Raw genomic sequence first — 15,327 nt, 5'->3', positions numbered from 1 at the left:
GAAACTATATACTCGTATAGCTTCGTAATGCAATCATTGATATTAAAAACAATGATACTTTTAATTCATTGTTTACGATGCATTATATATCTATGCAGTAAATTAATTAAAGTTTTTATTACGAATAATAATAAATGTTCATAAAAGAATATCACAATAGTCTTCTCGCCAAAAGAGTACTAATCAAATTTATGTGAATAAGAGTGATGTTTAATAAGTTTAAAATTATTAAATAAGCGAATGATTTATTACGTTGATTTCCTTCTGGGCGGCCTCTATGGTGCCCTCGGCTTTGGAGACATTTCCCTTGCTCTTCTCAACAGCTTCGTTGCCGTCAAAGCTCTCGTCCTCGATTTTGAAGAGCATATTTCTGAGAGAAAAAAAATGTACATTTCATAAACTAAATCTATTTTATTTCGAGCCACAGCTAGAAACATAAAGTGTTTTTAAACATAAGCATACTAGTATCATTCGTTGTAATGAATATAAACACTGATTACAACAAACCTGTAACTCAATTCATTGGCCAGTCTGAACAAGTTGGCCCCTGCTATCGCGAATATAATGCGCCTAAGGCAGAACTTAGGGTTAGATATACCCAATTAGATATGCGGTTAGATATACCGTCTGAACCGGGAGCCTTGCGAGGACGTAGCTCTTTGATTTGTCGGCAGATTTGCCACAAACAACGCTCGGGCGAACAAAGGCCGGGGTAGCAAAAACCGGACGAAAAAAGGCCTGGCGATTGAGTGGTCGACGAGCACGTCCGCACGTGAGGGGTGCTTCTATAGGAATGAGATTTGGACGTGCGACTTATAAGAGGCTGGTATTTTTAGATAATCTGAGGCCAATGGAATACAGGCCAATGACTTATACGAGAGGTGACAGAATCACAAGATTTCCTTTTTCTATGAAAGAAGGATTAGTGTTGGCCCGAAGGCCTTTTCAGTTTCATCAGGACAGGAAGGCGAGCAAAGGCTCAGCCAGGAGCGGTGGGATTTGCTAACAGCTACCCGAAAGCCTCTGAAGGAGACCTAACAACACAAGAGCAGTTGTTTCGCGAATGAATTTATTACCGGATCGGAATCGCGACCCGCTGAGAAGATTCGGCGAGAAACTCAGGGGGCTGATGCATGGGTTAGGTTGCGACGAAATGTTTGCTGAGATCAACGAGTACAGTGGCAAGATTTCGTTTAGGAAATCAAAATCCACGTGAAGTCCACTAAAGTAAGTTAGTTTTTTTGTATTTATAGTAAATACCTAATGTCAGCAAGTCTGTCAGCCAGTTCAGCCAAATTGTCGGTGAGGCTGGAGCCCCCTGTGTTGCCAAGGCCTATTTGTGCTTCCTGAGATAAGCTCTCTATCTCGGCTCTGACACGCTGCAGTTCATTATCGAAGTCAGCGTTTTCCACCACCGTTGGAGCCTTCGATATTTTAGCCAAAATCTAAAAAAATTAAATTAAAATTTATATTAGTGTGTTTGTCTTATAATATTAATTCATTTGGTTTCAATCGAGTTGTAAGGTTACTATTAAGCTTACTATTATGATTATAATACCATCAGTAGTATCTTTTATTTTATTTTCTGACGTAATACCCTCAAAATAGAACAGTCAGCAAGATCGTAGTGGTTTAATATTTCTGTCGCAAAGCAGCTATACGTGTCGATTTGAATGGTGAGCCAGTCGTCATGAAGTCTAAGTCTATTGACGATTAGACCTCTTGTCTCAAAGAGGGTTTCGAAATTTTACTATGAAATCTAGTAATTTATCGACACGGCACAAAATGCTATGGTATGAAAATTTTGAACTATTTGCTTTTACCTCATCAAGCTCTTGCAGCTCACGTCTGTGCTGATTGACCGCATCGAGAACCAAATTGTAGCAAGGGGGACAGTCCTCACAACCCTGGCCATCGAGACGACGCTTTTTGTTCTCCATACATCTGGAAGTTGCAACAATATACACTATGAATGTAGTACAAAGATAATAAGAGGCGCCGTAGGGCATCCCGGAGCAGCCGGGGCCAAGGACAGAAGCATCTGTGGCGTAATTGGTTCATCTTCGGTGCCCTGGCCTTTAATTGTATGACCAAAACAATTTTTATTCTAAGCAACAAGTACTCACGATTTCTTCTTTTATTACGTACCTACTATTTGTTCTAGTTTCATTTGTGGTCTTGCAGACTATTGAATGATCTTGTCGTTTTAAAAAAGTGAAGTTCAATAGTGAGTGACCTCTCGCATCAAGCTTTGGAGTACAAAGGGTGGACATTCAATATTATTTTATTTCACTGTCATCTAGTGACGAACTGTTAAAGCATTTCGAAAAGTTTTGATGATATTTTTGTTTAAAATAATTTATAGAAGAGCTCTTAAGTAGTGTTGAATATAAGTTTAAATGAGGATTTGATGCAACATTTAATTCAATGCTACTATAATAGATGACTCTGCGACCCATTTTTTATTTATTTATTATAGCACCATCTAGTGAAAAGGATTTGACAGCAGTTAAGTTACGGCGAACGAGTTAATTATAAAAAAAAGAATTTATTTAATTAAAACGATGTTTATTCGTTTGAATGTACTACAAGACTAATTTATAATTACAATATATTTATTAAAGTAAACTTATTGCTAAATCTGCAATGGTGCAGTTTCTGTTATGACGCACGGGGTCATCCGATGTGGATTCAGCAAATACGGGCATCGGGCGATTGCCTAACTCCTCCCTCCTTAAGATAGAAGCGCGTCCCGCAGCTTCCAGCAGCGTCCTCGGTGCTAGTGTTCTCGGGGCTCTCGTTCTTTGATTGTAGTCGTCGCTGTCTCCACTGCCACAGCTTCCAGATGATTATTGCTATCAGAATGAGGTAGAGTCCCAGTGTTGACCAACTTGGGGTAGTCATCATAGTCTGCCAGTCGATGATAGGTTGTTGAATGTTTTCGACCCGGTCCATCAGTTCGTGGATGCTATCCAGAGATATATCTTTCAGTTGTAGGTTATAGCGAATATTCCCTTCTAGAATAGTGGTTTCGCTGGGAATGGGTACGATTTCATCAGCTGTAATAGTGTCCGTGTTTGTCTTCAGTGTTCGGTTGAATATTTCCACTTGACAATCGCTTGTAATGCTGGCGATGTATATTCCTGACATCTTTTTATAGTCAGATTTCCTTCCGCAGCGAGATTTCAGGATTTGTTCGTCTTTCAAGATGATAAGCCATTTGTTGTCTTCTAGTCTCTGGATCTTGCCTTGTTTCAGGTTCATCCTGGCACGGGTGCAGTTTGTGCTCTCGTGTTTTATAAGAGTTACTATGCAGTCTTCAGAGTTCTCCACAGGTTGGGTGTTCAGCGATGTGCAGAGTTGGACGTCTTGTGTGATCTTCTTGCAATCTTCCTCCAGGTATGAGTACTCGTTGGTTCCCAGTGCTAGGTATTTGGATTTAGGAATAATGGTGAGGTTTTGTTTATCTGGTATGGAGTATAGATGGATAAGGTCATAAAGGTTTTCATCTATAGAAGGGATATCTAGTATGAATGTTAGTGCGTCGTTTGTGCTATACGCTTTTACGCTAATAGAGCTCTCTATACTATGAATATTTTTAATACTTATTCTATCAACGGGTCTAAATTGGTAAAGTTTTTGAATAGCTGTTATTTCACTTATAAGACTGTGTGGAGCTATAATGCTAGGATGCATTACTTCTAGTTGTGCAAAGGTCATGGCGTCTTCTAATATAACTAATTTATCTAAGAGTAATTGCAAACTAAAATATATTTGGATATATAAATCTAAAAAGTGCAATCTGCTTATTACTACGTTATTACTTAAAGTGGCGTTTTTTAACATTGAACCTATCTTTTTCTGATTTTCGTCTAATAACTTGATCTGTTTACTAAATTCTTCAACTACGTGCTTTGCTATGAATAAAGTTTGTTTTTGAGATGTGTTAATATTATGGACTGAATTACGTAGATTAGATAATTCATTTTCAAACTTAATAGCGTCTTCATAATCCAGATTACCTGTAATAGTTTTAACTACTGAACCTAAACCGTTAATTAAGCCACGTCTAAATCTATGGTGCGGTGCAATAAATGCTAACTTCTTCCCTATTAAATGTAAACTATTTTCTATTTGATCCTTATATGCTCTATGCAGGTCTTCGTTACCTTCAGCAGCTTTAGTACTGGCATATAAAGACATAAGCTTTAAGCTTGTTTCATGTAAATACGATACGTTATATAGGCAGGCCAGACTAAAAGTGTCTATCTGCTTCAAAATTTGTCCTTGTTTTAACAAAAGGATGCCATTAGTATTGTCTATAGGATTAAGGGTCAAGTCGGCGGCTGTGTAGAGTACGAAGGCTCCTGCGATGAGGGCCCTGGAACAAGATGTGGTCTACGTAAGAGTTTGAAATGAACTCGAATCGATTTAGAATTTGGGTGGTGCCCTATAATTTCTGCGACATTATTAGGGTGTAAATGAATGATTTTATACGGACCTTTAAATACTGGTTTTGTCTTGTCGCTCCTGGTGGTTTTGGCGACCTGTTTGTAAACGGTTTCACCTACCTTAAACGTGATTGTTTCCGCTGCCTGGTTTCTCTTTTCTATTACCTGCTCTTTGTTCTTAGACACGTGGGCTGCTATACATTCCTGTACTGCTTCTGCATTCTTGCGGTGATTGAGGACATAATCTTGATAAAATTCTTTAGGATAATATAGCTCTAATGGATTTCGGGATGCCGTATGACCGAATAAAAGCTCACGTGGTGTATAGCCTGTAGTAGAATGAATAGCGTTGTTATAGGCGATGATAGCGTATTTCATGATCAATTGTATGGGGTCGTCTTTATTTGTCATTTTTTGAATTCTTATTATTTCTGCGATGGTTGAATGAAATCGTTCAATGGGTGAGTTAGAGTTTGGGTTGTAAGGCGTCGTGAAGTGAATGTGGATATCATGCGAAGCACATATCTCTTTTATGACGTCATTATCGAACTTTGTATCTGAGTCTGTGGTGATTTTAAGAGGTAGTCCTAGTACAGAAAATACTTGTAATAGAGCTTCTGCGATGTGAACACTACTAGAAGCATTCAGAGGCACCGCCTGGGCAAATTTAGAGAAATTGTCGATAATTGTTAAAAACGTTGCACCTCCAGTACTATAGAGATCCATGAACAAGTGTTGAAATGGCTTCGTAGGTGTCTCTGTTATAATCAATGGAGGTTTTAAGGGATTTCTTTCATATTTGGCCTTTAGGCAAAGGTCGCATTGATTAATGAACCTTTGAACTGTCAATAACATATTAGGCCAGTGATAATTCCTATGCAGATGCTTAAAGGTCTCTTGGATACCGCGATGCGATGATTTACCTTCGTGATATCGCTTAATGAGTTCTTGTTGTTCAGTTTTATTTTCAACAAGTGTGACCCGCGAAGTACATCTTATTAATTTAGGTCCTCTGTCATTAAAGATCGTAGTATACACTCTTGAAAAGGCTAAGTATAGATTTTCGTCGTAAAAATAGCAATGAAAAACACGGTCAGCTATTGTGTGTTCCTTTAAAAATTTGATAATTTCTGATTCAGTGTTATTTACTGGGATGAAAACATCCTTAATAACTGTCCTAGAGTTTGTTGATCTGTCCTCTACTCTGTATGTAGAACCTGGTGTGGACCTAACGTAAAATTGTTTCAACTGTCTATCAATAGCGTCGGATATTATAGGGATACCGTTATTTTCATTATCAGGTTGGGTATGATTTGTAGAAACTAATTGATCGGGGTCGACTGTTGTTGCACTCCTTGTGTCTGTCTCTTCGTCAATTTGAGAGGGATAGATACTGGTCATTTCTACGTCATTGTTGTTATAAGGTTGGTCGTCATTGTCAGTATTGTTACGTTCATTGTCTTGGTTATTCGGGTCATTAGTTTCTACCTCTGCCTGTCTACGGGCGTTTTCGAATATTCTATTTATTATGTTGTCGTCACTATTGTCGTCAACATTAACAGCTAGAGAATCTATACTATTATGAAAAATTTTTGCTCGGGATAGTGCATCTGCGTTAGTGTTTTGTTTGCCCTTTTTATAAACAACTTTGTAATCATACTCTGCCAACTTTAGTTTCCATCGTGTTAATTTAGAGTTAGGGTCCTTTAGACTCATTAACCATGTAAGGGGTCTATGGTCCGTATAAATTGTAAATTTACGGCCATATAAGTAAGGTCTAAAATACTTAATTGCCCATACTATCCCTAACAGTTCTTTCTCTATGGTAGAGTAACGGATCTCAGTATCTGATAATGTCCTTGAGGCATAGGCTACTGGTTTATCTGAGCCCACATTGCCTTGGGAAAGTACTGCTCCTAAAGCAAAGTCAGATGCGTCTGTCGTTAAAATAAACGGCTTGTCGAAGTCAGGGTATTGCAGGATTGGGGCGTTTGTTAGAATTTGTTTGCATTTATCAACTGCGTCTAAAAATTCGTTTGTATGTTCAACCTTTGCGTTCTTTTTTAGACATGCTGTTAAAGGTTTCGTCAACTTCGCAAAGTCCTTTATAAACTTCCTATAGTACCCGACTAGTCCTAAGAAAGCTTTTATGTCTTTTTGCGTTTGTGGTATAGGGAAATTTAATACTGCTTTAATTTTGTCCTTGTTAGGATTTAGTCCTTGGTCCGTCAATTCATGTCCTAGAAAGTTAACGTGCTTCTGTAGAAATTCTGATTTGTCTAACTGAACTTTCAAATTATGCATTTTGAATCGCTGAAATACTAATTTCAGTTTTTCATTGTGGTTTTGTAGGGACGTCGCCGCTATTATGACGTCATCTAAGTACGTAAATACGTTGTCTATACCTCGGAGTATATGGTCCATAAGACGCTGGAAAGTGCTCGGGGCATTTTTTAGTCCGAAAGGCATTCTTAGGAACTCATAGTGGCCTCTTTCAGTAGTAAACGCTGTTTTCTCTACGTCTTTAGGGTGCATTTCTAATTGATGGTAGCCGCTTGCTAAATCTATGGTCGTGAAATATTGTGCGCGCCCTAATCTGTCAAGGATGTCGTTAATGTTTGGTAAGGGGTACTTGTCTTCTATAATTCTGTCATTAAGTCTTCTATAGTCAATAACAAGTCTCCATTTAACTTTTCCTGATGCATCCGGTTTTTTTGGAACAATGTGTACCGGGCACGACCAAGGGGAGATACTTTCCCTAATGATTCCTTGTTTTAATAGACTATCTACCTGTTTCTGTATCTCTGTTCGTTGTTGGGGAGCCTGTCTATAACTTCGTACAAAGATGGGGGTGTCGTCGGTTAGTCTTAATTCGTGTTTTACTGTATGGGTAAACGATAAAGGAATGTTTTCCGAGTAGAATATGTCACGGTACTGATAGCAGATTTTAGTAATTTCCCGTTTTTCTTCCTCGTTCATGTGGCTGGTACGAATTTTCTTTAAATTTTCACAAAGTTCTTTATCTATGTCAGTTTCCGTCTCAATTTTGTTAATTTCGTACTTGTGACTGTTTTCTATCAACTGTGACGGTAGTGGGCTTAGGGCTAACATACGATTGTTACTCACTATTTGTTGTGTATCATTATAATTGATTATAGATGTCCTGAAAGTCCCGTTTTTTACTGTCACTATCGCGGCTGGTGACTTTAATCCTTTAGACCAAGTGAAATCGTCACAAATATAATAACCGTCGGTGTAATTTGTTTTAACCGTTATAAACCTCTCGCAGTTCGGTTCTATTTTAACTTGCTTTACCGGATAGTCGAAATAGATTGGTATTTCGGTATTAAATGTTCGCAACACTTTGTTTTTGAAATCTATACTACAGCCTAATTTTTTAAACAAGTCCATCCCAATAAGGCCCTTATATTTTGGGTCAAAATCAAACAATAAAAATTTATGGTGTATGTCGGTGTTGAACAGGTAAGGTAAAGGTAAAATTGCGACGTGCTCGTGACGAGTAGTAGCATGCGCGGTTTTTACCGTAAATGGCTCACGTTCGATGCAATGTTCGAGACTAGTACCGGCTATTACATCGGGTGATATCATACAATGTGAGGCACCAGTATCTAATAAAAATTTACCTTGAAACTCCGGTAATTCGATGTAAGGGAGGTGGTCTTTGCCGTGGTGGTTGAGGTTAACAGTCTTTATCAGCTGAGGTTCGATTGGTCCTCGTCCTGAAGAAAATCCTGTTGATTTGATTCTTCTCCCGACATATCTGGCATATACTCGTAGTTTTGGTCACTGTATTGCATATTATGGTTATAGTACTCACCACTGTAATATGGGTCGTAACTGTCAGGGTAATACTGCTCCTGGCTATGCTGTGTGTAAAACATTTCTTCCGGTGCAAAGCGCGGTTTTTCGGGCTTTTTTACTGACCTCATAGTGACGTCTGATACTCTTTGTGGTGGGTTTATTTGCTGTCGAGGTACATTTAGTTGTGGTCTAAAGTTGCCTGTATTCCTAAAGGTACCTGATCCGCTAGGTCTCACATTACCTGACGCCGAACCACTCCTCCAAGACGGCATGGTTGGCCCTCGTTGTGGTTTTAGCTCCGGGTTCCAACTATTGCGCGGGGGAAGGTTACTTACCGGGTAAGAGATTTGGTTAGACTTAGTTATTTCCTTTTGCTTATGCTGTATATTTAGTGAACTAAAGCTATTATTAAATCTATTAAAAGCTAATCGGGCTTCCTCTTGTCTAGCCGTTACTATAGCTGCTTCTAGAGTCGAGGGTTTTGAAATCCTCACCCCAATAGATACGTGAAAGTCTAAGTGACTTACATATTGGTCTATTACCATATTTTCGTAGTATGACTTATCTGTGTGTCTACCTACCACGTTTAATGTGTCTAATATTTCTCGCAAACGTTTACCAAATGACTCTGCGTCTTCGTTCTTATTACGACGCAACCTTATTAATTCTTGCATCAATTGTATTTCGTTGCGTGGTTCGCCTAATCTACGCGTTAGTGCTGTTTTAATAGCTTGCCAACTATCCACGTTTCCCTCGGAGGCTATTGCACAAATTGCAGTATCGCTCAGTTTACTCTTAATTAAGCTAATAAGAGCGGGGTGTACCCTAACTGGTTGATCCAATAATGATATAACATTTTCTACTTCTTTAATAAAATAGTTCAATGTTTTAGGGTTACCATCGTACTTAGGTAACAGTTCAGAAACGAACTTAAAAGTTGCTAGTTCGATGTTTGCCATTGCCATCTTTATAAGCTATACAACACAAAACTATAAAACTCACAATTAAATAACTTTGTAATAATGTTTTACGTAAGATTATTAGCTAGTACTCTGCTTATTCTGTACGACAAAAGCGTGAAAATGAATTATCAGCAACGTTATATGATCCGCGATTTTAGCAAACAATAAAACGTACCGATGATTTATAATATTGCTATCCAAGCGAATTACAACTGTGTCATTGACATATGCATATATAAAAAAAAAAAAAACCTATCAGATTCACCTACTCTAGTGTATGAAGTGCTTTGTTTATAGCGATTTTAGTCTATACACAAACACACATAACATTCAGGATATAACGGCAGGAAATATAGCACAGGAAACTGGGAATACAACTTGCACTCACCCCAATGTCCTTTGCATCTCCAACCGGGCCTTGTAGTACAGCAGGACTCCCAATTCTCCGGAACTCCCGCTTGATGATAGTCGCCGTTCGTAGATCCGTTGTATGAGCTCGCGAAAATAACGGTTGATACCGTTCACTCAAGCCTGAAGAGTTATATTCAAGGCGAGTGTCGCGATCCTACCGACTGCGCCAGTTAAGTTACGGCGAACGAGTTAATTATAAAAAAAAGAATTTATTTAATTAAAACGATGTTTATTCGTTTGAATGTACTACAAGACTAATTTATAATTACAATATATTTATTAAAGTAAACTTATTGCTAAATCTGCAATGGTGCAGTTTCTGTTATGACGCACGGGGTCATCCGATGTGGATTCAGCAAATACGGGCATCGGGCGATTGCCTAACTCAGCTCTTACAAATTTTTTTTTTTTTTTTTTTTTTTTTTATTGCCTTTGTAGGCAGACGAGCGTACGGCCCACCTGATGGTGAGTGGTTACCGTCGCCCATGGACTTCAGCAATGCCAGGAGCAGAGCCAAGCCGCTGCCTACTGCATAAATATATTTAGTGCATTTTATTTCAAATATTGAAATACAGCCACGCTCTCCTGCGGCTTATAGGTATAGGATTCCCCTAGATATGCAAATAAAAGCATTAAGCTAAATCATATTTTGAAAATGAAATCAAGTTAACCAAACCATTCTCTAGCGATACCCCGTCATTCATTTGGTAAATTGATTTACCAGATTTTTTGTCTAATCGTTATAAATAGCTTTACAAACTAAACTTATGCTTATATTGTTTGAGATGGTATGGACATGTGACGAGACGAAATAACAATGAGGTTGTTAAGAGTTTAATGAATGTGGAAGGCTTTAGAGGAAGAGGTAGACCTGAGAAAAAGTTGATGGATTGCGTGAAAGACGATAAATTGGGAGTGAGCGAAGAAATGGTATATGATAGAGCAGGGATAGCCAACCGGTATCGCGATAGACCGGTCGATCGTGGCTATTATTAGTTCAGTCGATCGTAGCAAGAAAAAATAAATAAATATATAGAACAGACTGCGCAACATAATCACCAATCATCATCATGCACGCATCATCTTCATGTTGTATGATTTGTGAATGACCATTACGTCACATTATTTATCCTCTCTTGTACACAACAGTTTTCTTTTATTAAATCATTACAGGTTTATTTTAATATTTTTAATAAAAGAAACTATACTACTTATTTGTATACTGAATTACATTGTTTCGTTAAATTTCAAGAAATGTCATTGGTAGATCGCAGAGGGTTTCGTCAGTAGACAGTAGATCTTGGTTCTAATCAAGTTGGCCACCCCTGTGATAGAGGAGTGTGGAAAGAGAGAAAACATGTTGCGCCGACCCCAGAGCACTGATAATATACATTTCATCTCATACTAGAACGAACATAAATGGAAGTCAACTGTACCAGTAAACAGTCTTTGACGACTCCATGAAGCGTCCATTAGACCACCAGCTTGTTGACTAAGCATTCTTAACTAAAGCCTAAACATTCTTAAGACCCCAATACTACTATTAATACTACTACTACTGACCTGTCACAGCGGCGTCCTTCAACGTTTTCCTGGCAGGTACACTGCCCGGAGACGTCGCACTGGTAGTTGGTGGAACCCCACTCATCACAGTCGCAACCCTTGCATCCCTCCACTGAGAAACCGTAGTGGTAGTCTCGGCAGCGATCGCAGTGCTTCCTATTAACGCATACTTATAATGAAGGTTCCGTCACATATCTTGGTTGGTACAACACGAAGACATTTGGACATGATATCGAAATGTCAATGGTTTAAATTGACGGTTTTTTTAGGTATGGGTGAAAGAGCTCGGAGAGGGTGAAGGAGAAGGTACCTTCTTTTCAAGTCTAGTGGCAATGCGTACGCTAGTCACGGATGGGTCAATAATAAATGAGGAAACAGTCACGACTAATGACACTTGCCAGTGTGTGCGTTTTTACGTAACATTTCACTTATGCATTTTTTCATAATGTTTATTTGTAAACGCTTTTTATTTAGCTTTTATTGCATTGATAAGTGAAGAAGCTCACGGCTCACTTGATATTGAATCTTACTTGAGACATGAGCTCAAAGATTCATTAGGTTTGCGCAATAGCTGTCGCACTCTTCGCCTTGGAGCAAACGATTCATCTCGGTGTGCAAATACGCAAGACCGGACCTACCCGTCTCTTTATAGGCTTTATAGGCTCACCCATCGATTCCTGGTTTGCAGTAGCACTGCCCCGTGCGCGGATGGCAGGTGCTGTTGTACGAACCCTCGAGATTGCAGTCGCAGGGCTTGCAGCCATCGCCGGAGAAGATGTTATAGTAGCCGTCCTGTTGCGTAATTGATAGCATAAAAAATCGTCGTGCCCTAAAGGATAAGACGTTCGGTGCATTCGTATCTAGCGATGCAACGGTATTCGAATCCCGCAGACGGGTACCAATTTTTGTAATGTAATACGTACTTAACAAATGTTCACGATTGACTTCCACGGTGAAGGAATAACATAGTGTAATAAAAATCAAACCCGCAAAATTATAATTTGCGCAATTATTGGTGGTAAGGACCTCTTGTGAATCCGCACGGGTAGGTACCACCACCCTGCCTATTTCTGCCGTGAAGCAGTAATGCGTTTCGGTTTGAAAGGTTACTGGAGCCCATAGATATCTACAGCGTAAATGCGCCACCCACCTTGACATATAAGTTCTAAAGTCTCAACTATAGTTACAACGGCTGCCCCACCCTTCAAACCGAAACGCATTACTGCTTCACGGCAGAAATAGGCAGGGCGGTGGTACCTACCCGTGCGGGCTGAAGAGGTCCTACCACCAATTCTCAAATTTTACCACAAAACGCTGTCAACTCTGAATTTATTTACAAACACAATGTTTATTGGACACAGCATACTCATATTGTTATCGACAGCATCGCTCGTACTTACTTCACACTTATCGCAGTTTTTGCCGATAACGTGAGGTCGGCAGGTGCAGTATCCTGTAAGTCCGTCACATAGAGGAGGTCCCTCGGGACTCTCTACCGTCCCGCCTTCGTGACACTCGCAGGGCTGGCAATCACCCTTCTGTTTAGGATCCAATGCGTCACCGTAGTAACCTATGACAGATTAATAATTTAATTAAAATTAACTCATTTGCTACCGTATTATTGTAAAGTTAGATAGAAACTTTAAATCTACGAATTCACTCTAAAATAAGTTATAAATTAATGAAACGATTACAATAGAGATGTGACATTAAAATATTCTGATCTTATTTATTAATCAGAAAAATATCGAAATTTCATGATACTTATTCAATTTGAATACTCGTAAATTCATCAAAATGAATAACAATTTTGTGATGTAAATAACAGTCACCACAGCAAATTTTTGTGATTTATTTTACATTTATCATTCTACAAAAAGAGGTGGTAATAATTTTTTGTAAGTTATTTTAGATCCGATTGGTAGTGATATTGTTGCTCTAAGTTTTGGCAAAGTTTTTATGACCGGCCGCCTGCCTGACGTCAACCCTCCTTGGGAATGCTTTTGTTGACCTTGGGCCGAGGTTTTATTGGCTTTGGTCTGACTTTGGCTATTAGTCGCCTGATATTGATATTATATTATATATTATATTTGGCGACTAAGAGCCAAAGGAGAAAACATGTTGCGCCGACCCCAGGTGACTGGGAAAAGGGCAGGATAATGATGATGATGGTAGTGATATTGTGTTAGTTATTTTCTTACTTATTCCTAGAATTTTAAAACATTACGAACGATTATAAATTTCTGTTGTCAAAACTTGTTTGATTTTATATATCTTTAACATACTATGTGTTTTTTTTTTACTTCCTATTGTCCTTCCTTCCTATCCTTATGGGGTTATACTAGATTCTTCGAACGAGTAGGTTCCGTAGGTAGGTAGGTAGGTAGTTCACGGGGCTCTACTGACGACGTTGCGAACACGAACCCTAGCAAGAGCCGTGCTTCGCAGAATCTACCACCGGATCGGAAACGCGGTACACTGAGAAGATCCGGCGAGAAACTCAGTGGGCTGTGTCTGTGGGTTAATTTACTCGCCGAGCCCTACGACGTGTAATATGTGGTAATAAACAAGATAAGCAGGCAAGTTGTCAGAGGTCGCAGGAACACGTCAAATGTACGTTCAACACTAGACAAAAAGATTGAGTGACCTCTGTTCTAATCAATAAGCAAATCATTTGAATGCTCACCACTGAGGCATTTGTCGCAGTGCTGCCCGGCCGTGTTGTAGATGCACTTGAGACACTCCCCGGTGGTTCGGTTGCAGTTGCCGACAGCATTGAGGTCGACGTTCCCGTTACACTGACATTCCTCGCATTGCTTCTGAGGCCCGAACTGCCCGTTAGGATCGCCGAAGTGCCCGTCGGCGCAAACCTCGCACCTCGGTCCTGTGAAACGATTTCCCATGAATATTCGAGAAACTTCATGCACAATACCATGTAATTTGATTTTCAAAGTGCTGTAACCAATTATTGAATTCAAATATATATTTTTTTATTGCTTAGATATGTGGACAAGCTCACGGCTCACCTGTAGTTAAGTGATTGCCGGAGCCTATAGACATCTACAACGTAAATGTCGCCACTCACCTTGAGATATGAGTTCTAAGATCTGTTTTTATTCAACGGCTGCCATACCCTTCAAACCGAATCGCATTACTGTTTCACGGCAAAAATAGGCAGGGTGGTGGTAGTACTTATCCGTGCGGACTTACAAGACGTCCTACAACCAGTAAACAGCTTACAAGCGCAGTTAAAACACTGTGCCTTTTAAAATCCTTACCAGCGTAACCGTCGGGACAGTCAGTACACACGATGCTCTGGTCCATGAGTTGGATGCAACCACTGTCCTTCGGACAGGGACAAGGCTTACAGTCGTCTGGAGTTCCAGCGATAGCATTCCCGTAGAAACCTTTCGCGCAGAGCTCACAGTTGCTACCGGTCGTATTGTGCTTACAGATACAGAATCCTGAAAGATTAACCATTAATGACTCTTAAAGTATATATAAAACGAAATTACCATTCGGCTACCGAGAACTAAGGTGCCTCTTGAATGAAGGTAGGTCCTAATAGGCAACAAAACAAAACACCAACGCGGCGAAAAAGCAAAAAAAAAGGATAAGAAAAATATAAATCCAAAAGAAGTGCAAATAAATGCCAATAACTCACCAGTCGCGGTGTCACAAATATGGGCATGTCCGTTACAATCGCAAGGTATGCAAGTCGAGTACGGTCCGCCGTTGGCAGGCTCGTGCTTGAACCCTGGTGCGCACTCTTCACAGTAGTCCCCAACATAGGCTTTGGGACACGAGCATTTCTCCACCCAGTTAGCTGGAGCCGCCCCTTTCTCTCTGCCAATCTTGGCCGTTTCCAACTTGAAGTTGATCAGGTACCCGACACCGCCTTTGTTGTATGTTCCCCTGATTTTGATTGCCGTCAAATTCTGAAGGATCGACATGAACTCATAGTTCGAAAGCGTCGGAGACCAGCCGTAGCGAGGGTCTTCCTGCAGTCTGAACGTATACTCTTGAGGCTAGAACAAGCGACACAGATACTTGAATAACAATTATTCGGAGAACATCAAAATAATCGCGTTTGCCGCTTATTTGCTATTCGCAATCGC

General features: G+C 39.7%; 1 protein-coding gene across 1 annotated transcript in view; it reads right to left on the bottom strand.

The window, feature by feature from the left end:
- Positions 1-15,327, bottom strand: part of LOC101746961 (laminin subunit gamma-1) — a 40,870-nt gene that overhangs the window by 12,129 nt on the left and 13,414 nt on the right. Inside the window, exons 12-20 of the mRNA XM_004932757.5 lie at positions 14,874-15,237; positions 14,488-14,673; positions 13,896-14,093; positions 12,610-12,779; positions 11,877-12,001; positions 11,210-11,365; positions 1,824-1,944; positions 1,261-1,445; positions 253-370 (exon numbers count right to left, since the gene is read on the bottom strand). Coding sequence (XP_004932814.1) covers positions 253-370; positions 1,261-1,445; positions 1,824-1,944; positions 11,210-11,365; positions 11,877-12,001; positions 12,610-12,779; positions 13,896-14,093; positions 14,488-14,673; positions 14,874-15,237 — 1,623 coding nt within the window. The remainder of the gene's footprint in view (positions 1-252; positions 371-1,260; positions 1,446-1,823; positions 1,945-11,209; positions 11,366-11,876; positions 12,002-12,609; positions 12,780-13,895; positions 14,094-14,487; positions 14,674-14,873; positions 15,238-15,327) is intronic.

The sequence above is a fragment of the Bombyx mori genome, chromosome 1 (genome assembly GCF_030269925.1).
Source record: "Bombyx mori chromosome 1, ASM3026992v2".
NCBI lineage: Eukaryota > Metazoa > Arthropoda > Insecta > Lepidoptera > Bombycidae > Bombyx > Bombyx mori.
The sequence above is the reverse complement of the archived record's forward strand: the minus strand, read 5'-3'. Positions and strand labels throughout refer to the sequence as shown.